This window comes from Xenopus tropicalis, chromosome 8 (assembly GCF_000004195.4).
Source record: "Xenopus tropicalis strain Nigerian chromosome 8, UCB_Xtro_10.0, whole genome shotgun sequence".
Lineage (NCBI taxonomy): Eukaryota > Metazoa > Chordata > Amphibia > Anura > Pipidae > Xenopus > Xenopus tropicalis.
In genome coordinates, this window is record NC_030684.2 from 4079381 (window position 1) to 4100610 (window position 21230).

The following is a 21230-nucleotide window of genomic DNA, read 5'->3' on the forward strand; positions in this document are numbered from 1 at the left end:
TGCCGCTCGCTGCACCTGGCCCCCCTGCTCCCCCCACCTGCTTGTCACAGAGTTCGCCGACGCTGCGTCGCCATGGCAACTAGACGCTCCTGCTGTGTGCGCATGCGCCGCCTGCAGTAACAAGTCACCAAGTCTTGAAGGAGCGATGCATTATGGGAATCTTCTCTACCCAGCTCAGCGTTTTTTTTTCCTGTTTGGCTTCTGATCTTCTGAACGGGTGAAGTATGGGGAGACTTAAGGGCACTATTGAGACAACTGAAGGTATGCCTGCACTTGAGATTAACTCTTTATAAGCCTTTCCTTCTCCTTTAATGCCAAAGAGGTATGTGCCAGTGTTTTATTCAAAGCAGGATTTCACAAGCCAGACATTTTCAGTTTTAAACACAACAAATGCAAACAAATCAAACAGACTATTTTTGAAAGTGGCTAAGCTATTAGTAGAACATAGAGCCAACTCCTAGATCCTCCCCTTTTCATAACTGAAACTATAATCACCAAACCTAAATAACTAACAATAATGTGATCATTAAACTTTACACAGCTTTGTCTATGGGGATTCAGGCATATAGACCTCTCTTTCCTTCCGGGATACAAAATATGCCACATATTCATAATCCATTAGATCACAATTATGCCTGTTTTTTTCTTTCCCAGATCTCTCTATAATAAACCCGTTGCTTGTCAGAGATTTTCGTACAAACTCTTCATTATATGTCAGGGCGGAAAACTTGTGTTGGCCTACCATGTAGTAAGTCATATTGAGTAATCCAATCAGGATCAGGTGACCTCCTATCTTCACAAGGGAGCAGATTTGTTTTAGGAGTTTCAGATACATCTCATGATCTTTACTAACCAAGTCCAAATACCCCGCACTGAGCACACAGTCTGCTTGGGGCAACACAACATCCCCCAGTGGGTTATCTTTGGTAATATCCCATCTTACAATCTGTTTGATGGCTCTTCTGGTCTTTTCTTCATGTTCCTCCCATTCTGTGCTACAAAATAAGATAATCTTCAGATAATCAGTCACATTTTCCCCTCTATTTAAGTTAAAGAAACATTAGTTTAAATGAGGTTTTTTTTTTATCCATTTGTACATGTATTTAATGCTTTTAGAGTTTGTAAACATGAAATCAAGCTGATCCCCCCCCCTCATTTTTTACTTACCATTCTTCTTTAAGACCACAGACAAACGTAGTAAGGTGGGAGTGGTCTATGGCTCCTGCTTCCTTGTTTAACCATTTCTGTGCCTCTTGTTCATCAGATTCACAGGGTTGTAACAAAATTATGTCGTCAAAGTAATCAGCAGCCACCAGAATAAGTATATGTGCTGAAGTAGCTGTAAGTTCAATCAGAGTGTCTCCTTTCACTAAACCTAAATCAAATAAAGAATAGAGAATAACACAACTATAAGAATGACCCCACGGATCGTACACAGCTAAAAAAGTCAAGTTTCAGAAGCTCATACAATTGGAATGTTTCTATATCATTTTAGGATAAACAATTATTCCCCCTTGGCTTTTTTTGGCTGAGCTTCTTGATCGAATGAATGTAAATAATAGTTTATATGAAAGGATCCTGTGTCTGGGAGGGATTTGCTCTCACTAATTCATACCTGAAGAGAATATATCACGGAGAACTTTAATAGGATATTCTATCACCTGCTCCTTGGAAGGATCCTTATCAGCCCCAATGTAGGTTGCAAATGCAAGGCAAGGATCGTACTCTTCATCGTGGTAGTGCTTATATTGTAAGGAAGCCATTATAAGCAATATTTGTTTGTAATGTAATTGGACAAAATGTGGTGCTGTTCCTGTGGGGAAAAAGGACATTTATTACATTTAAAAATGGGAAACAATCAATCATCCTTATCCCCATTTAATACCCTGTCTGAAAACTACACTGAGCAAGGAAGAAATGATTATACTCAAAAGTCGGTATATTGGTAACTTACCTTTACTTTGGGGTAGGAAAGAGCAGACAATGCTTTACACAAGATTTGCTCCCTCGCTTTATTCCCCTTGATACTGATAAAGGGGCGGCTGTTTATTGTGACTGAGAACAACAAACATCGCTCTTTATGCAGAACAGTGTAAATTTACTTTAGAACATATCACTTGACAAAGTCATACATTTTGCTTTTATTTTATGAAATATGATAACGATGAAGGAAAACGGGTAAAGATTCACAAGGAGCACTGTGCCATCTTCAGGGCAAATTGTATTAACAATTAAATTCCAGCTATTGCCGTGGGTTGAGAAATCACTGAATATTTTATCATTTCATTTCTCCGTACTTAATTTTTCAAATTTAAATAGTAAAATGTTGAGAATTTCAATAAAGAAATGAAACAACTAAAACCAGGCAAGATTCCATAAAAGTCACTGGAGGTGTTTTCTTTTTACATTTAAGCAATTTTGTGCTGTTTTTTAAATTAGTACATTTAGTAAAAATGAATAAAATAATGATTATTTGTTGAGATCTAAGTTGAGCATAATGGAGCTTTCCTGATAGGAATTAGTATATACAGTCAAAAATGTGAAAACAATACATACAATAGGTGACCAAATTCCTCAGCAAATTAAACCTTTAAGTGCCAGCAGAATTTCACATTTCGGTTCCCCTCAGTGTCAGACGTTTTCTAAACATTTCGTGCTCTCTCATTTTAGGGGCATTTACTGTTTTCTTCAGGAGAACCTGAGCTTTCCAAATCTGAGTTTTTGTGTTCCACTTCTGGAAAAAGATTTAGAGCTTGAAATAAATAAAAAAATAAAAATGCTATTTTTCATGATATAGGGATTTATAACAGAAACATGTTTTATTTAATGGACAAAAATTCAACTGATTTGGAAAGCCTCATGTCTCCTGAATGTGCCAATACCTGATATGTATAGTTTTATGGAGATTTCTGACCTCTATAGATCAAAAACTCCCAGCAGTAAATTACCAAATTTTCAAAGCATTACAGCAGAATACGGCATACTTTAGATTCCAAAACCAAAAATCCTGGAACATTAGGTTTACCCAAGGAAACCATATATTTTTGAAAAGTACACATTCTGACTAATCCAAAATGGGTAACTATGTCTTCCAACTCCTAAGCACTAAACAGCAATGCTTTCCTCAATTTAGCAGTTTCTATAAAAAAATTATGAAAATTCTAAAAAATCACGTCAAAGCTTCCATTTTCGAGCATCGTATCTCCCATATTACATTAGGTACCAAGAAAACACATCATACATATGAAAGCCAATGGTCCACTGAACATTTTGATACCCATTGTGCATAGGTTCACCAATGTATTTGGCATTAAGAGACCCCAAAAAGAAGTTAGTGCATACAAAGTGTATACGCTGCAATATAACCAATCGGCATGTGTATTATGTGCCATAAGACCCCTTAATAGTATGAAGACCCTAGAAAAACATATATTTTTTTAAATGGTTTTTATGACATTTCTGAAAATCTTCATAATATTGTAATGTATAAACATTAAACATTCTAAATATGAACGCCAGGGGTCTACTGAACAGTTTGATGCCCGATATGCATATATTTACCAAACTATGTGGTGTACAGGGGCACCCAAATAAAAATAGTGCATATTAATTTTCACATATGATGCTCCAGCTCATGCAATTATTGCTCCCAGTATGTGTATTATGTGCCATAAGACCCCCTTACAGTCCATAGACCCTAGAAAAACATTTATTTTCCGAAAGTACACATTCTGACAAAACAAAAATGGGTAAATACCACTTTCTACTGCAAACTACCAAACTACAAAGCTATGCTAAACAGAACAGTTTTTATGACATTTCTGAAAATTGTCACAAAGCTTGCATTTTACCTCATTATCTACCCTCACATTTTGTAACGTATCAACATAAGACATTCTAATTATGAACGCCAGGGGTGTACTGAACAGTTTTATGCCTTATATGCATATATTTACCAAACTATGTGGCGTACAGGGGCACCCAAATAAAAATAGTGCATATGAATTTTCACATATGACGCTCCGGCTTCTGCAAATTTTGAAACCGCTATGTGTATTATGTGCCATAAGACCACCTAACAGTACGAAGACCCTATAAAAACATATATTTTCCGAAAGTGCACATTCTGACAAAACAAAAACGGGTAAATACAACTTTCTACTGCAAATTAGGAAACTACAAAGCTACTGTATGCTAAACAGAGCGGTTTTTAAGAGATTTCCGAAAATCTTCATAAAGCTTGCATTTTAACTCATTATGTACCCACACATTTTGTAACGTATCAACATAAAACATTATAAATATGAACGCCAGGGGTCTACTGAATAGTTTGATGCCCTATATGCATATATTGACAAAACTATGTGGTGTACAGGGGCACCCAAATAACAATAGTGCATATTATTTTTCGCATATGACGCTCCGGCTCATGTAATTTTTGCACTCCATATGTGTATTATGTGCCGTAAGACCCCCTAATAGTATGGACACCATAGAAAACTATATGTTTTCCGAAAGTACACATTCTGAAAAAACTAAAATGGGTAAATACAACTTTCTACTGCAAACTACCAAACTACAAAGCTATGCTAAACAGAACAGTTTTTATGACATTTCTGAAAATCGTCACAAAGCTTGCATTTTACCTAATTATCTACCCTCACATTTTGTAACGAATCAACATAAGACATTCTAATTATGAACACCAGGGGTCTACTGAACAGTTTGATGCCCTATATGCATATATTTACCAAACTATATGGCGTACAGGGGCACCCAAATAAAAATAGTGCATATGAATTTTCACATGTCACGTTCCGGCTCGTGTAATTATTGCACCCAGTATGTGTATTATGTGCCATAAGACCCCCTTACAGTCCATGGACCCTAGAAAACCATATATTTTCCGAAAGTACAAATTCTGACAAAACAAAAACGGGTAAATACAACTTTCTACTGCAAACTACAAAGCTACTGTATGCTAAATAGAACGGTTTTTATGACATTTCTGAATCTACGTGTCTGGCTTTTCCTATGGAGCCCCTGGGCAATCGCACCCCAGGGGCCACTCGTTCCCCACCTCTGCTTGTTGTCTAGGGGCTGGGAACCGAGTGGGGAGCGAAGGAGTGGCCTTAAAAGCCGCTCCTCTGATCCCAAACTCGGAAGAGCTGCAGGACGTAGAATCTACATTCTGTGACACTTAAAGGGCTAATAGCAACTCTATAGAGAACCATTTATTTAACCCTTCCATCCCTTTCTACCAGTTTAGTTGCAGTCTCTGCACTCTCTCCAGCTACTTAATATCCTTCTTTAGGACTGGAGCAAATAACTGCCCCCCATACCCAAGGTGAGGCCTTACCAGGGACCTATAAAGAGGCAAAATTATGTTTTCATCCCTTGAGTCAATGCCCTTTTTTATACAAGACAGCACTTTATTTGCTTTAGTAGCCACAGAATGACACTGCCTGGAATTACACAACTTGTTATCTACAAAAAACCCCAGTTAAGGATACCCCCAGCACACTACCATTTAGTGTATAATTCACATGTAAACTATTTCTACCAAAGTGCATAACTTTGCACTTTTGATGGGGTTGTATGGGGTTTTACCCCTCTGATCCACCCTTTGTTGCCCCCAGTGCTGTAGAAAGACCTGCGGGAAGAGGAGGATCACTTGTGTCCTGGTTTTCACATTTTTTCTCTCAAAATGTTTTGAGCAATGTTTTTTTTTTTTTTTTTAAAGGTTTCTTTCCATCTGAAATCTAAAATGTGGATCTTAAATTGAAATAAAAAACTCACATACCCACAGATATTCTCATTATCTGTTTCCAAAACAGTAAGATTTACAGAAGCACAATAAAGTGTAAAAGTGTTGTGGGAATTCACTCAAATGTAGGTGTTGCAATACTTTTGTCAAAGGAAGAGACAGTGAAACACAGTTTAATGCCAAAGAGGTATGTGCCAGTGTTTTATTCAAAGCAGGATTTCACAAGACAGACATTTTTAATTTTACACACAACAAATGCAAACAAATCAAACAGAGTTTTTGAAAGTGGCTAAGCTACTATTAGTAGAACATAGAACTAACTCCTAGATCCACCCCTTTTCACAACTGATCACTAATTAATTCTAATACCTGTACTTTTCAGTGTGAACTGAAACTATAATCACCAAACCTAAATAACTAACGATAATGTGATCATTAAACTTAACACAGCTTTGTCTATGGGGATTCAGGCATTTAGACCTCTCTTTCCTTCCGGGATACAAAATATGCCAGATATTCATAATCAAACAAATCAGAATTATATCTGTTCTTTTCTTTCCCAGATCTCTCTATAATAAACCCACAGCTTGCCAGAGATTTTCGTACAAACTCTTCATCACATGGCAGGGCAGAAAACTTGTGTTGGCCTATAGTGTAGTAGGTCATATTGAGTAATTCAATCAGGATCAGGTGACCTCCTATCTTCACAAGGGAGCAGATTTGTTTTAGGAGTTTCAGATACATCTCATGATCTTTACTAACCAAATCCAAATACCCCCCACTGAGCACACAGTCTGCTTGGGGCAACACAACATCACCCAGTGGGTTATCTTTGGTAATATCCCATCTTACAATCTGTTTGATGGCTCTTCTGGTCTTTTCTTCATGTTCCTCCCATTCTGTGCTACAAAACAAGATAATCTTCAGATAATCAGTCAGATTTTCCATTCAGTTACAGAAACATTAGTTTGAATGGACAGAAAGATTAGGGTATGTAATAAACGCATCATTCAGTTGCTTTCCATCACAACAGTACATTGATACAATTGTATATACATATACTATAGGTTGCTTGGGGGTCTGAATGTTTGTAACTTCCAACTGAGAGCTTTTTTTGTTTTTTTTAGCCATTTGTACAATGTTTTTAATACTTTACAATTAAGAGTTTGTAAACATGAAATCAAGCTGATCCCCCGTTTTTTGTTACTCACCATTCCCCTTTTAGACCACAGACAAACGTAGTAAGGTGGGAGTGGTCTATGGCTCCTGCTTCCTTGTTTAACCATTTCTGTGCCTCTTGTTCATCAGATTCACAGGGTTGTAACAAAGTGATGTTGTCAAAGTAATCAGCAGCCGCCAGAATAAGTATATGTGCTGAACTAGCAGTAAGTTCAATCAGTGTCTCCTTTCACTAAACCTGAATCAAATAAAGAATAGAGAATAACACAACTATAAGAATGACCCTGTGGATCGTACACAGCAAAAAAAGTCAAGTTTCAGAAGCTCATAGAGTTGGAATGGTCCTATATCATTTTAGGACAAACAATTATTCCCCTTGGGTTTTTTGGCTGAGCTTCATGATCGGATCAATGTAAATAGTAGTTTATATGAAAGGATATTCATACCTGAAGAGAATATATCACGGAGAACTTTAATAGGATATTCTATCAGCTGCTCCTTGGAAGGATCCTTATCAGCCCCAATGTAGGTTGCAAAATAAAGGCAAGGATCGTACTCTTCATCGTGGTAGTGCTTACATTGTAAGGAAGCCATTATAAGCAAATGTGTAATGTAATTGGGCAAAATATCAAAGCGGCTCTGTACCTGTGGAAAAAAATATATAAATTTTGTTGAATTTAAAAATGAAGTTTATTGTAAATGTGGGAAAAACCTACCTTTTCCCTCATCCCCTCATTTAATACCCTGTCTGAAAACAACAACAAGCAAGGAACTCCCTTGTTTTAGAACTCAAAAGTTATAAAAAGCCCCTTGGAGTAGATATCGGTAACTTACCTTTACTTTGGGGTAGGAAAGAGCAGAGAATGCTTTACACAAGATTTGCTTCCTCGCTTTATTCCCCTTGATACTGTTAAAGGGGCGGCTGTTTATTGTGACGGAGAACAGCAAACAACGCTCTTTATGCAGAACCGTGTAAATTTACTTTGGAACATATCACTTGACAAAGTCGTAAATTTTGCTTTTATTTAATGAAATATGATGACGATGAAGGCAAAAGATTCACAAGTTCTATATTATACTGTGATAGTACAAGAAAGAAATAACAAAAACCTACAGAGTTCCATGAACATTCATTTATCATTAGCCCTGGAATTAGGAATTCATCAAGTTATTCCGTTAATATTATTTACTAGTGGTGGGCGAATCTATTCTGTTTTGCTTTGCCGAAAAATTCACGAATCTTTCAACAGATCCGCGAAACAGGGAAAAATTCGCAAAACAGCGAAAATGTCGTGCGACAAAAAAAAATTGTTGCCCACGGCTATTATTTTGTCGCGCAGCGATTATTTAGTCGGCCGTGGCTATTACTTTGGTTGCGCGCCTATTGTTTCGTCGCCCGCGGCTATTATTTCGTTGCGCGCCTATTGTTTCGTCGCCCGTGACTATTCTTTTTTGACACCGGCGACAATTTTTGGATGTGTGGCGAATTTTTCCGCGGTGAATTTTTTCATCCGGTTCGCGAAACAATCCGCCAATGGGGAAACGCGGAAATTCGCCGGGAATCCATGCCTGGCGAAACTTTTCACCCATCACTATTATTTACTATATTTCGTGAGTACTGTGCCATTTTCAGGGGAAATTATATTAATATTTAATAAATTCAAGCTATTCCCACTGAGAAAACATTGAATATTTTCTATTTTTTTTTTCTCCGTACTTGATTTTTCAAGTTTCACAAATAATAAACTGTTGAGAATTCCAATAAAGAGAATGAAACAACTAAAACCAGGCAAGATTCTATAGAAGTCATTCAAACTATTTTGTGTTGTTTTTCAAATGAGTATATTTAGGGGCTCATTAATCAAAGTCCGATCACTTCCAAATACAAAAAAATCATATTTCTTTTAAGTTTTCGTACTGTGACTTTTTTCGTTAATTTGCAAGACTTTTTCGTACTTTGCCACAAAAAGCGCAACAGTTTGTGTGACAAAATCGTATTTGTCGCGCCGAGTACGAAAGTTTAAGATTCATTCAAACTTAGGTATCATCACTTTCCTTGGGCCAGGTTGGAGCTGCCATTGAGTCTTCTAAACACATGCACAGAAGGATCAAAGTCAGAAAAGGTTTTCCCACCGTTTATGTTCGTTCGGATACAAAAATTTTATGACTTTCGGATCGCCAATACATAGTTACATAGTTACATAGTTACATAGTTACATAGGGTTGAAAAAAGACCAGTGTCCATCAAGTTCAACCCATCCAAGTAAACCCAGCACACACAACCCACACCTACCAATCTATACACTCACATACATAAACTATATATACAACCACTAGTACTAACTGTAGATATTAGTATCACAATAGCCTTGGATATTCTGATTGTTCAAGAACTCATCCAGGCCCCTCTTATAGGCATTAACAGAATCTGCCATTACCCCATCACTAGGAAGGGCATTCCCCAACCTCACTGCCCTCACCGTGAGGAACCCCCTACCCAACATCCCCCGGCAGGGCATTCCCCAACCCCCTCACTGCCCTCACCGTGAAAAACCACCTACGCTGCTTCAAATGGAAGCTCCGTTCCTCTAATCTAAAGGGGTGACCTCTGGTGCGTTGATTGTTTTTATGGGAAAAAAGAACCCCCCCATCTGCCTATAATCCCCTCTAATGTACTTGTACAGAGTAATCATGTCCCCTCGCAAGCGCCTCTTTTCCAGAGAAAACAACCCCAACCTCGACAGTCTCACCTCATAGTTTAAATCTTCCATCCCCTTAACCAGTTTAGTTGCACGTCTCTGTACTCTCTCCAGCTCACTAATATCCTTCTTAAGGACTGGAGCCTAAATACGATATTATCGTGACTAATACGATTTTTGTGAGCATTTTCATGATATTTGCGATCATCAGAAATTATCGTATCTAATCCAAATTTTACCCATTTCGGGATCCGAACTCGGACTTTGATGCATCTGCCCCTTAGTAAAAATGAATAAAATAATGTGATTATTTGTGGAGATGTAGGTTTATTTGGGGAATAAACACAATTGAGCTTTCCTGATAGAAATTTGTTTGAAAATACAGCCAAGAATGTCAAAACAATAAAGTTTGTTCAAGAATTTTTCACAATCACGTTTATAAAAAACCCTTCAATTCAAATATAAGTAAATTGGCCTCTTACGCCTGCTATTATTTGACCAATTCACATCCTGGACTATTTGGGGCACATTTACTAATCCACGAACGTCCGAAAGTGGGTTTTTCGGAATGATCGTTATTTTGCGCGATTTTTCCGTCGCCATTGCGAGTGTTTCGTATTTTGCATGACTTTTTCATCGCCGTTACGACTTTATTGTATATTTTCCGCGACTTTTTCGTCGCCGTCACGAAAAAATTCGGATTGGTTTTCCCGCCGTTTACAATTGCTCAATACGGAAAAATTGCGACGGCGACGGGAAAATGGCGCAAAATATGATAAGGTCATGACGGCAACGAAAAAGTCGCGCAAAATATGAAACAATCGCGACGGCGACGAAAAGAATTGCAAAATTTTCGTTTCCAATCCGTTTTTTTCCCATTCGGGATTCGGATTCGAGGATTAGTAAATGTGCCCCTTTGACATTCAAACTAGTACCTGTGCCCCAGAGAGTACAAATTCATAAATAAAAGAACGCCGTACATCAGCTTTAGTTCTGTTGTGTTTTTATGAGCACAATATCATCACAAGTGTTGAAATGTTTATGACCGGCTTTGTCAGCAAATTAATAGCAACTCTATATTTCACCGTATATTGAATTTTAATATGAGTTATATAGGAGAAGAGCCAAAGTATCACTCCATATTCTCCTGAGACAGCAACACAGATGTAGGGGATCAAGGTCTCTATAACTATAAAACCATAATCACTGAACATAAATAACTCACAGCAATGTGATCATTATGAGCAAAGCCTTCATCTTTGGAGATTCTGGCATTTAGACCTCTTCTTCCTTCCTTCCTCTTCTTCCTGGTCTATCATGTTGGCCAACACGGAGGCCTCCTACCAAGATCAGGTGATCTTCAATCTTAACAAGCAAGATCTTTACTAACAGCATCTAAATAAGTCATATTGAGTAATCCAATCAGGATCAGGTGACCTCCTATTTTCACAAGGGAGCAGATTTGTTTTAGGAGTTTCAGATACATCTCAAGATCTTTACTAACCAAGTCCAAATACCCCGCACTGAGCACACAGTCTGCTTGGGCCAACACAACATCACCCAGTGGGTTATCTTTGGTTATATCTTACAATCTGTAATCCGTTGAATCGGGGACCGCATTGGCTTGTTGATGTGGACCTTGGTCCGACGCCACCTATGTCCATCAGTTTAATTTGATCGTTTGGTGATCATTATGAGCACAGTTTCATCTTTGGAGATTAAGGCATTTAGACCTCTCCTTCCTTCAAGGACACAAAATATGCCAAATATTTATAATCTACCACATCAGAATTATGTCTGGGTTGTTTTCCCCCCAGATCCCTCTGCAATAAACCCATTGCTTGCCAGAGCCTTTCGTACAAACTCTTTATCATATGTCAGGGCGGAAAACTTGTGTTGGCCTATCATGTAGGCCAACATTGGGGACTCCATTCAGGATCAGGTGGCCTCCTATCTTCACAAGGGAGCAGATATGTTTTAGGAGTTTCAGATACATCTCATGATCTTTACTAACAAAGTCCAAATACCCCCCACTGAGCACACAGTCTGCTTGGGCCAACGCAACATCACCGAGTGAGTGATCTTTGGTAATATCCATTCTTAACTTGGATTTTCTGTTGGATCGGGGATTGCATCAGCTTATTGATCCTGTCCTTGGTTTGATGGCGACTATGTCTGTCAGTTTAATTTGATTGTGTGGCCCTAGGGTGGAGCCACCAACAGCCTATTAGATTAGAACTATTGACTTCCAATTGGGAAATTCAACCTGCTGCCAATCTCACTAGGTTAAAATCTAGGTTAAACAATGTTTTATAAACAGAGTTTTTCTTAAGTTCAGGTCCTGGCTTAATGAACCCTTGAAATTTTTGGAAGCACTGACAATAAAGTGTAAATGTGTTGCGGGAATTCACTTAAATGTAGATGCTGCTATACTTTTGTCAAAGGAAGAGACAAAGTTTAATGCCAAAGAGGTATGGGCCAGTGTTTTATTCAAAGCAGGTTTTTCACAAGCCAGACATTTTCAATTTTACACACAACAAATGCAAACAAATTAAAATTCATTCTTTTGAAATAAAAAAAGTGGCTAAGCTACTATTAGTAGAACACAGGGCTAACTCCTAGATCCACCCCTTTTCACAATTGCTTACTAATACATTCTAACGACTGTACTTTTCAGTGTGAACACAGCCCCCGCTATTCTGTTTATCTGTTGTCTCATAGAAAATTCTGGAAGAGACATTCCTTTTTTTCCTCAGCCTGTGGGTCGGGACCCCTTTGTGGGTCCAACAACCCTTTCACAGGGGTTGCCTAAGACCATCGGAAAACAAATATTTCCGATGGTCTTGGGAATCGAGACACCGCTCCTCTATGGTTGGGGGTCACCACAACATGAGGAACTGTATTAAAGGGTCAAGGCATTAGGAAGGTTGAGAACCCCTGGTTGACCAATGTCGCCCTCTGGTGTGAGTCTCTATACTAAGCAATTCGAATGGTCCCTTGGTTCATCTGAAAAATATTATTTGGTAAAACCCATGGGGCCAAAACATGGTTCTTTGCTCCTGTTTTTCCACCATGTACCTTGTCGCCCAAGTAAAAAATATTTCCCTAATGGTGCAAGACTAATTCAGGTCTCTCGTCAGATCCTTCTTCTAAAAACTCTTCATTCTACATGAAGAAAAACTTAATCAACTATTTTTACACTGCGTAGTCTGCTACGGCAACACAGATATAGGGGATCAAGGTCTCTATAACTATTACTCACTATAATCACCGAACCTAAATAACTAACCGCAATGTGATCATTATTAGCACTTGATCTTTGGTGATTCAGGCATTTAGACCTCTCTGTCCTTCCGGGATACAAAATATGCCACATATTCATAATCCATCCCCTTATTAGTACGTTGGCTCTTTACTTTCCCAGATCTCTCTATAATAAACCCATTGCTGGCCAGAGCTTTTCGTACAAACGGTTCATCGTATGTCAGGGTGGAAAACTTGTGTTGGCCAATCATGAAGAAAGTCATATTGAAGCCTGAAAACAGGATCAGGTGACCTCCTATCTTCACAAGGGAGGACATTTGTTTTAGGAGTTTCAGATACATCTCATGATCTTTACTAGCAGCATCCAAATAGCCCACACTGAGCACACAGTCTGCTTGGGGCAACACAACATCACCCAGTGGGTTATCTTTGGTAATATCCCATCTTACAATCTGTTTGATGGCTCTTCTGGTCTTTTCTTCATGTTGCTCATACCCTGTGCTACAAAACAAGACATTCGTCAGATAATTTATCATTAGTGATGAGAAAATTTTTTCAGCAGGCATGGATTTGCAGCGAATTTCCGTATTTCACCGTTGGCAAATTGTTTCGCAGAACTTCGGTGAAAATTTGTTGCACGTAAAATGTTTTTGTCACGCGTCAAATTGGGCACGGTCGCGTCAAAAAGGGTGTGGTCAAGTCGAATTTGGGCATGGTCGCGTAAAAAGGGGTGTGGTCGCATCAATTTGGGTGTGGTCACGCTAAAAGGGGTGTGGTTGCATAGAATTGGGCGTGGTCATGTAAAATTTGTGTGTTCATGACAAATTAGGCGTGGTCCCGTAAAAAGGGGTGTGGTCGCGTCTAATTGTGCGTGGCCGAGTGAATGGGGTGCAGTTGCGCCAATTTGGACGTGGTAGTGTAAAAGGGGTGTGGTCACACCAAAGTGGGCGTGGTCACGTAAAGAGGGTGTGGTTGTGTCTATTTGGGTGTGGTCGTGTGAAAGAGGTGTTGCCGTGTCAAATTGGGCATGGTCACGTAAACAGGGGTGTGGCCACATCTAATTGTGCATTGTTGAGTAAAAGGGGTACAGTCGCGTCAAATTTGTCCGTGGTCACGTAAAAAGGGTGTGGTCACGGCAAATTGGCCGTGGCTGAGTACAAGGGGTACAGCCGCGTCAATTTGGGTGTGGCCATGTAAAAAGGGTGTGGTCACATCAAATTGGGCGTGGTCGCGTCAAAAAAGTGCATGTGACAAAAAAAAGATGCAGGACCAAAAAAGACATGGGCGACAAAAAAAATTGCACGACAATTAATAAAATGATCGGCTAATTCAGTCATTTGGCCCTGGGGCCAAATGATCGAATTATAACGACAGGTATAGGCAAAGTCGGTTCGGGGACCACATCAACGAGCCGTTGCAGTCCCCGATCCGACTAGATTTTTTAACCTGCCCGATTGAGGTCAGATATCAGTCGGGCAGGCCCGTCGTTAGTGCCCATACACAGATTCCTTTTAAACATAAAATCAAGATGACCCCCTTTCTTTTTTACTCACCATTCCCCTTTAAGGCCACAGACAAAGTCCGTAAGGTGGGAGTGGTCCATGGCTCCATGTTCCTTGTTTAACCATTTCCGTGCCTCTTGTTCATTAGATTCACAGGACTGAATCAAAACGATGTTGTCGAAGTAATCGGCAGCCACCAAACTAAATACGGCCGCCGAAGTAACACTCAGTTCTATCAGAGTGTCTCCTTTGACTATTCCTACATCAAAGAATCGGAAATAACACAGATATAAGATATAATATAAGATATAATGTTATTTCATTTGATGTTTGGGGCAGGAAACAAATTTACATGGGGGCAACAAAGACACTGAAGTTTAGAAAAGCAAATTTTGCCCCCATAAGGGCAGCGCTTCAGGGCATAGATTGGGGCATTATGTTTTCTGATAAAAACCACAGAAATGGTCGTCGTTTACACTGGATTAAATCATTACCGTTCTCAGTTTATGCCATTAATAAGAAAAAGTAGAAGTGTTAAGAATCCCCCTATGTGGCTTAACTCTGGGGTAAAGGAGTTAATAAGGAAAAAAAGGAAAGGAGTAGCTGCGTTTAATGAATATAAACACTGTAACAAGTGTGTAAAGCAGCAATCCGGAAGGCAAAGATAGAAAATGAGGAGCGCATTGCGGCAGAGGCCAAGACTAACCCCAAAAAGTATATTAATAGTAAAAAGATGCAGGTTGAGGGTGTGGCCCCATTGAGTTATAGTAACAATATGGTTACAGCGGATACAGAAAAGGCAGATGTGCTTATCCAGTTCTTTTCTTCTGTGTATACAGTAGGAGGAGCCAGAGGGCCAAGTCCGACCCAATAGCTGCACTGTTGCCTCAGCTCCAACTACACAGTGGTTGGCACAGGATATAGTGCTTAAAGGGTTACACACGATAAATGTAAACAAGGCACCTGGGCCAGATGGAATACACCCTCGGGTACTGAGAGAGCTAGGGGCAGAATTGCAGTGGCCCTTGTTTCTGATATTCTCAGAGTCGCTTTCATCAGGTATGGTACCTAGGGATTGGAGGAAGGCGAATGTCATTCCTATATTTAAAAAGGGAGTAAGATCTCAGCCTGGCAATTATAGGCCTGTAAGTCTGACATCCGTGGTGGGCAAGTTATTTGAAGGCTTGTTAAGGGATCACATACATGATTATGTACTGGAGAATGGCATTATGGGTAGGAATCAGCATGGCTTTATGAAGGACAGGTCATGTCAGACCAATTTAATTGCTTTTTATGATGAGGTAAGTAAGAAGCTGGACAGTGGGGGGCAGTAGATATCATCTATTTGGATTTTGCCAAAGCATTTGATACCGTTCCCCACAAACGACTGCTTTCTAAGCTAAGGTCTATTGGTCTTAGTGAAGTTGTTGGCACGTAGGTAGGAAACTGGCTACAGGATCGGGTACAGAGGGGGGTTGTTAATGGCACATTCTCTACTTGGAATAAAGTTCTCAATGGGGTCCCTCAGGGTTCTGTACTGGGTCCACTTTTGTTTAATTTGTTCATAAATGACTTGGGGGGGATTATAAGTAATGTATCAGTGTTTGCAGATGACACAAAACTCTGCAGCCCAGTCAGTTCTACCCAGGGTGGGGCACCTTGCAGCAGGATCTTGGCCAACTGGCAATCTGGGCAGCTAAGTGGCAGATGAGATTTAATGTGGATAAATGTAAGGTCATGCACCTGGGATGTAAAAATATGCAAGCCCCGTATACCCTTAATGGGACTGCACTAGGCAAATCCCTAATGGAGAAGGACCTTGGAGTCCTTGTAGATAATAAACTTGGCTGTAGCAAGCAATGCCAGGCAGCAGCTGCAAGGGCAAACAAGGTATTGAGCTGTATTAAAAGAGGTATAGATTCACGGGAGGGGGGGTTATTCTTCCCCTTTACAGAGCGCTGGTAAGGCCCCATCTAGAATATGCTGTTCAGTTCTGGTCTCCAGTGCTCAAACGGGACATTATTGAGTTAGAGAGGGTCCAGAGAAGGGCAACTAAGCTGGTAAAGGGTATGGAAAGTCTCAGTTATGGGGAAAGGCTGGCCCAGTTGGGTTTGTTTACACTGGAGAAGAGGCGCTTAAGAGGTGACATGATAACTATGTATAAATATATAAAGGGATCATATAATAACCTTTCTAACGCTTTATTTACCAGTAGGTCCTTCCAACGGACACGAGGGCACCCACTCCGTTTAGAAGAAGGGAGGTTCCATTCAAATATTCGGAAGAAGTTGGGTGGGTATTTAGCAAGGGAATACAGGGGTATGGGAGATAGCTCTCAGTACAAGTGAGGGAATACAGGGGTATGGGGGATAGCTCTCAGTACAAGTTGCCCCAGGGACTGGTCTGATTGCCATCTTGGAGACAGGAAGGAATTGTTTCCCCTCTGGGGCAAATTAGAGAGGCTTCAGATGGGGTTTTCGCCTTCCTCTGGATCAACTAGCAGTTTATATAGGTTAGGTAGGTTATATATAGGCATTATGGTTGAACGTGATGGACGTACGTCTTTTTTTTAACCTAACTTACTATGTTACTATGTTACTATGTATAAGAATTGCCCCGCAGATCGTACACAGCTAAAAAAATTAAAAAGTCAAGCTTTAGAAACTTTTAGGATCCTGTATCTGGGCGAGATTTGCCCTCACTAATTCATACCTGAAGAGAGTATATCACGGAAAACTTTAACAGGATAGTCTATCACCTGCTCCTTGGAAGGATCCTTTAGGTAGGTTTCAAATAAAATGCAGGGGTCAAACTCTTCATCGTGGTAGTGCTTACACTGTGTAGAAGCCATTATAAGCAGGTAATTGAACCCTAAATTGGCAAATCAACGTGGCACTTTCCTGTGCAAAAGGAGAGGCATTTTATTGAATTCATATTGGAAACGAAATTTGTTCTGAACATCAAAAACACCTTACAGATCTCCGTTTGGCATTTCCCTTGTCCCCGTTTAATGTCCTGTCCTAATGGCACCCTTATTTACTGTATATAATCGAGTATAAGCCTAGTTTTTCAGCACCAAAATGTGTTGAAACAGTCACCCTCGGCTTAAGGTGCCCATACACATTAAGATCCGCTCGCTTGGCGAGGTCGCCAAGTGAGCGGATCTTCTCCCGATATCCCCACCTACGGGTGGGCGATATCGGGAAAATGTAGGCTAATTTGATCGTTTGGTCCTGGGGTCAAACGATCGAATTCCATATGGCAGCAATGGCACAGTCGGTTCGGGGACCATATCAACGACCCAATGCAGTCCCCGATCCAACTGAATCTTTTAACCTGCCCAATCAGTATCTGGCCAATTACAAGCAAGATATCGGTCGGGTATGGCCGTCGTTTCTGCCCCTACATGGGCCGACAAGCTGCCGAATCGGTCTAAGGGATTTGATCGTTTGGTCCTGGGGCCAAATGATCGAATTCCATACAGCAGCAATGGCACAGTTGGTTCGGGGACCGCATCAACAAGCCGATGTGGTCCCCGATCCGGCTGAATCTTTTAACCTGCCCAATCGATATCTGGCCAGATATCGGTCGGGTATGGCCGTCGTTTCTCCCTCTACACGGGCCGATAAGCTTACACGTTAAGATCCGTTTGCTTGGCAAGATCGCAAGCAAGTGGATCTTCTCCTGATATCCCCACCTATGGGTGGGCGATATCGGGAAATGTAGGCTAATTTGATCGTTTGGTCCTGGGGCCAAACGATCGGATTCCATACGGCGGCAATGGGGCAGTCGGTTGGGGGACCGTATCATCGAGCCAATGCGGTCCCCGATCTGACTGAATCTTCCAACCTGCCCAATCGATATCTGGCCAATCTCAGACCAGATATCGGTCGGGTATGGCCGTTGTTTCTGCCCCTACACGTGCCGATAAGCTGCCGAATCGGTCTAAGGGATTTGATCCTTTGGTCCTGGGGCCAAATGATCAAATTCCATACGGCAGCAATGGCACAGTCGGTTGGGGGACCGTATCATTGAGCCAATGCGGTCCCCGATCCGACTGAATCTTTTAACTTGCCCAATCAATATCTGGCCAATTTCAAGCCAGATATCGGTCGGGTATGGCCATCGTTTATGCCCCTACACGGGCCGATAAGCTGCCAAATTGGTCAAAGGGATTTGATCGTTTGGTCCTGGGCCCAAACGATCAAATTCCTTATGGCAGCAATGGCACAATCGGTTTGGGGACTGTATCAACGAGCCAATGTGGTCCCTGATCCGACTGAATCTTTTAACCTGCCCAATCGATATCTGGCCAATTTCAAGCCAGATATCGGTCGGGTATGGCCATCGTTTATGCCCCTACACGGGCCGATAAGCTGCCAAATTGGTCAAAGGGATTTGATCGTTTGGTCCTGGGCCCAAACGATCAAATTCCTTACGGCAGCAATGGCACAATCGGTTTGGGGACTGTATCAACGAGCCAATGTGGTCCCTGATCCGACTGAATCTTTTAACCTGCCCAATCGATATCTGGCCAATTTCAAGCCAGATATCGGTCGGGTATGGCAATTGTTTATGCCCCTACACGGGCCGATAAGCTGCCGAATCGGTCTAAGGGATTTGATCGTTTGGTCCTGGGGCCAAACGATCGAATTCCATACGGCAGCAATGGCACGGTCGGTTTGGGGACTGTATCAACGAGCCAATGCGGTCCCCGATCCGGCTGAATCTTTTAACCTGCCCAATCGATATCTGGCCAGATATCGGTCAGGTATGGCCATTGTTTCTGCCCCTACACAGGCCAATAAGCTGCCGAATCGGTCTAAGGGACCGTTATCAGCAGCTACAATTGGCCCATGTATGGCCACCTTTATACTCGAGTCTGGTGCCATAATGGCTAACACCCACCCCTTCTTTACCAGGCAGCTTCTTTAATTTAATTTTATTTTTAAACCTTAAAAGTCTGTTTGCCCCTTTAGTTTGCTGTCCCACATTTTATTTTTGAATCTTTATGCCTGAACTGTCCCCTTCTCTCTATGCTCTACCCACAGCCATCCTTCTGTAGACTCTGCCTGCATCTTTTTCCCCTCCAGTTGGTTCATCCACCAACCTCACCTGTCCCATCATGCACTAGACATTGCACTTTATATTCTATATAAACTATATATAGTTTTGAAGGATTTGTGTTTTACCTTGGTTGCTGATTGAGATAAGGGGGTAGTACCCTTAAGGCATCATTGTTGATACCATATTGTTTTTGCTGACCTTCTTCTCCACTAGTTTACTGTTTTGCTAAATATCTAAAAACATATACCCCACTGATGCCTCAATTAATGTAATTTTATTGGTATTTATTTTGATTATTGACACTTGGCAGTAGCTGCAGCATTTCCCCCCCTAGGCTTATACTCGAGTCAATACATTTTTCCAGTTTTCGGCTTATACATACCTCGGCTTATATTCGGAACGGCTTATACTAGAGTATATACGGTACTAGTTATTTTCATTTGATGCAACTTAGCAGCATATTTGGTAGAATCCATTGCAGAAATCACTAAATCCACTTGTGTTTTCTCCAATGGATAACTTTTTGGTTGTTTTTTTTCCCCAAAAAAACCCGCTCATGCTAAAAAATTGGTAACTTACCGTTTCTTTTGCGTAGACGAGAGCAGGGAAGGCTTGCTAAGATGAGGTTCCTTGGTTCGATTCCCTAGAATCTGTTAACGGGACGGCTATTTTATTGTGACTGAGAACAGCCGACGGCAAACATCAGCCTTAATGCAAAAGAGTGTAAATTTACTTTAGAACATTTCACTTGACAAAGTCATTTATTATGCTTTTTTTATGGAATATAGCTTTAAGGCAAAAGGGTGAAAAAGAGGAAAGATTCAGAAGGACCTATTATGATGTAATATTACAAGGAAATGAAATAGGGGCACATTTATCAAAGCACGATTGCTTCCGCAACTTATAACTACTGTGCATCAAAATTTAGACAACAAAATCGTATTAGTCCGAAAGTTCCGGATTCACTCAAGCTTCGGTATTGTGATTTTCCTTGGGCCGGGTTGGAGCTGCAGAATGCCATTGAGCCCTATGGGAGACTTTCCTTGGGCCGGGTTGGAGCTGCAGAGTGCCATTGAGCCCTATGGGAGACTTTCCTTGGGCCGGGTTGGAGCTGCAGAGTGCCATTGAGCCCTATGGGAGACTTTCCTTGGGCCGGGTTGGAGCTGCAGAGTGCCATTGAGCCCTATGGGAGACTTTCCTTGGGCCAGGTTGGAGCTGCAGAGTGCCATTGAGCCCTATGGGAGACTTCCCTTGGGCCGGGTTGGAGCTGCAGAGTGCCATTGAGCCCTATGGGAGGCTTTCCTTGGGCCGGGTTGGAGCTGCAGAGTGCCATTGAGCCCTATGGGAGACTTTCCTTGGGCCAGGTTGGAGCTGCAGAGTGCCATTGAGCCCTATGGGAGGCTTTCCTTGGGCCGGGTTGGAGCTGCAGAGTGCCATTGAGCCCTATGGGAGACTTTCCTTGGGCCGGGTTGGAGCTGCAGAGTGCCATTGAGCCCTATGGGAGACTTTCCTTGGGCCGGGTTGGAGCTGCAGAGTGCCATTGAGCCCTATGGGAGACTTTCCTTGGGCCGGGTTGGAGCTGCAGAGTGCCATTGAGCCCTATGGGAGACTTTCCTTGGGCCGGGTTGGAGCTGCAGAGTGCCATTGAGCCCTATGGGAGACTTTTCTTGGGCCGGGTTGGAGCTGCAGAGTGCCATTGAGCCCTATGGGAGACTTTCCTTGGGCCGGGTTGGAGCTGCAGAGTGCCATTGA

The 21230-nt window shown here is 41.3% G+C and overlaps 3 protein-coding genes across 4 annotated transcripts; all 3 read right to left on the bottom strand.

Annotated features, from left to right (window-relative positions):
- Nucleotides 1-306: 306 nt before the first annotated feature.
- Nucleotides 307-7801, bottom strand: LOC101731924 (nicotinamide N-methyltransferase). Of its 2 annotated transcripts, none has more exons than XM_031892073.1 (4): nt 7781-7801; nt 1616-1813; nt 1168-1375; nt 307-995 (listed from the first exon to the last, which is right to left on the bottom strand). In XM_031892073.1, the coding sequence occupies exons 2-4, from the start codon at nt 1761-1763 to the stop codon at nt 548-550; spliced, it is 804 nt and encodes a 267-aa protein (XP_031747933.1). In that variant the 5' UTR covers nt 1764-1813; nt 7781-7801; the 3' UTR covers nt 307-547. The 2 variants fall into 2 exon arrangements, with proteins under 2 accessions (XP_031747933.1, XP_004917618.1); XM_004917561.2 differs by lacking the exon at nt 7781-7801 and adding an exon at nt 1955-2043.
- Nucleotides 5940-7540, bottom strand: LOC100497944 (nicotinamide N-methyltransferase-like). The gene is made up of 3 exons (XM_031891025.1): nt 7393-7540; nt 6979-7177; nt 5940-6671 (listed from the first exon to the last, which is right to left on the bottom strand). The coding sequence occupies exons 1-3, from the start codon at nt 7538-7540 to the stop codon at nt 6242-6244; spliced, it is 777 nt and encodes a 258-aa protein (XP_031746885.1). The 3' UTR covers nt 5940-6241.
- Nucleotides 7802-12101: 4300 nt separating the features above from the next.
- Nucleotides 12102-20155, bottom strand: LOC101735031 (nicotinamide N-methyltransferase). Its single transcript, XM_012969786.3, has 4 exons — nt 20058-20155; nt 17124-17311; nt 14463-14670; nt 12102-13410 (listed from the first exon to the last, which is right to left on the bottom strand). The coding sequence occupies exons 2-4, from the start codon at nt 17260-17262 to the stop codon at nt 12981-12983; spliced, it is 777 nt and encodes a 258-aa protein (XP_012825240.1). The 5' UTR covers nt 17263-17311; nt 20058-20155; the 3' UTR covers nt 12102-12980.
- Nucleotides 20156-21230: the final 1075 nt, after the last annotated feature.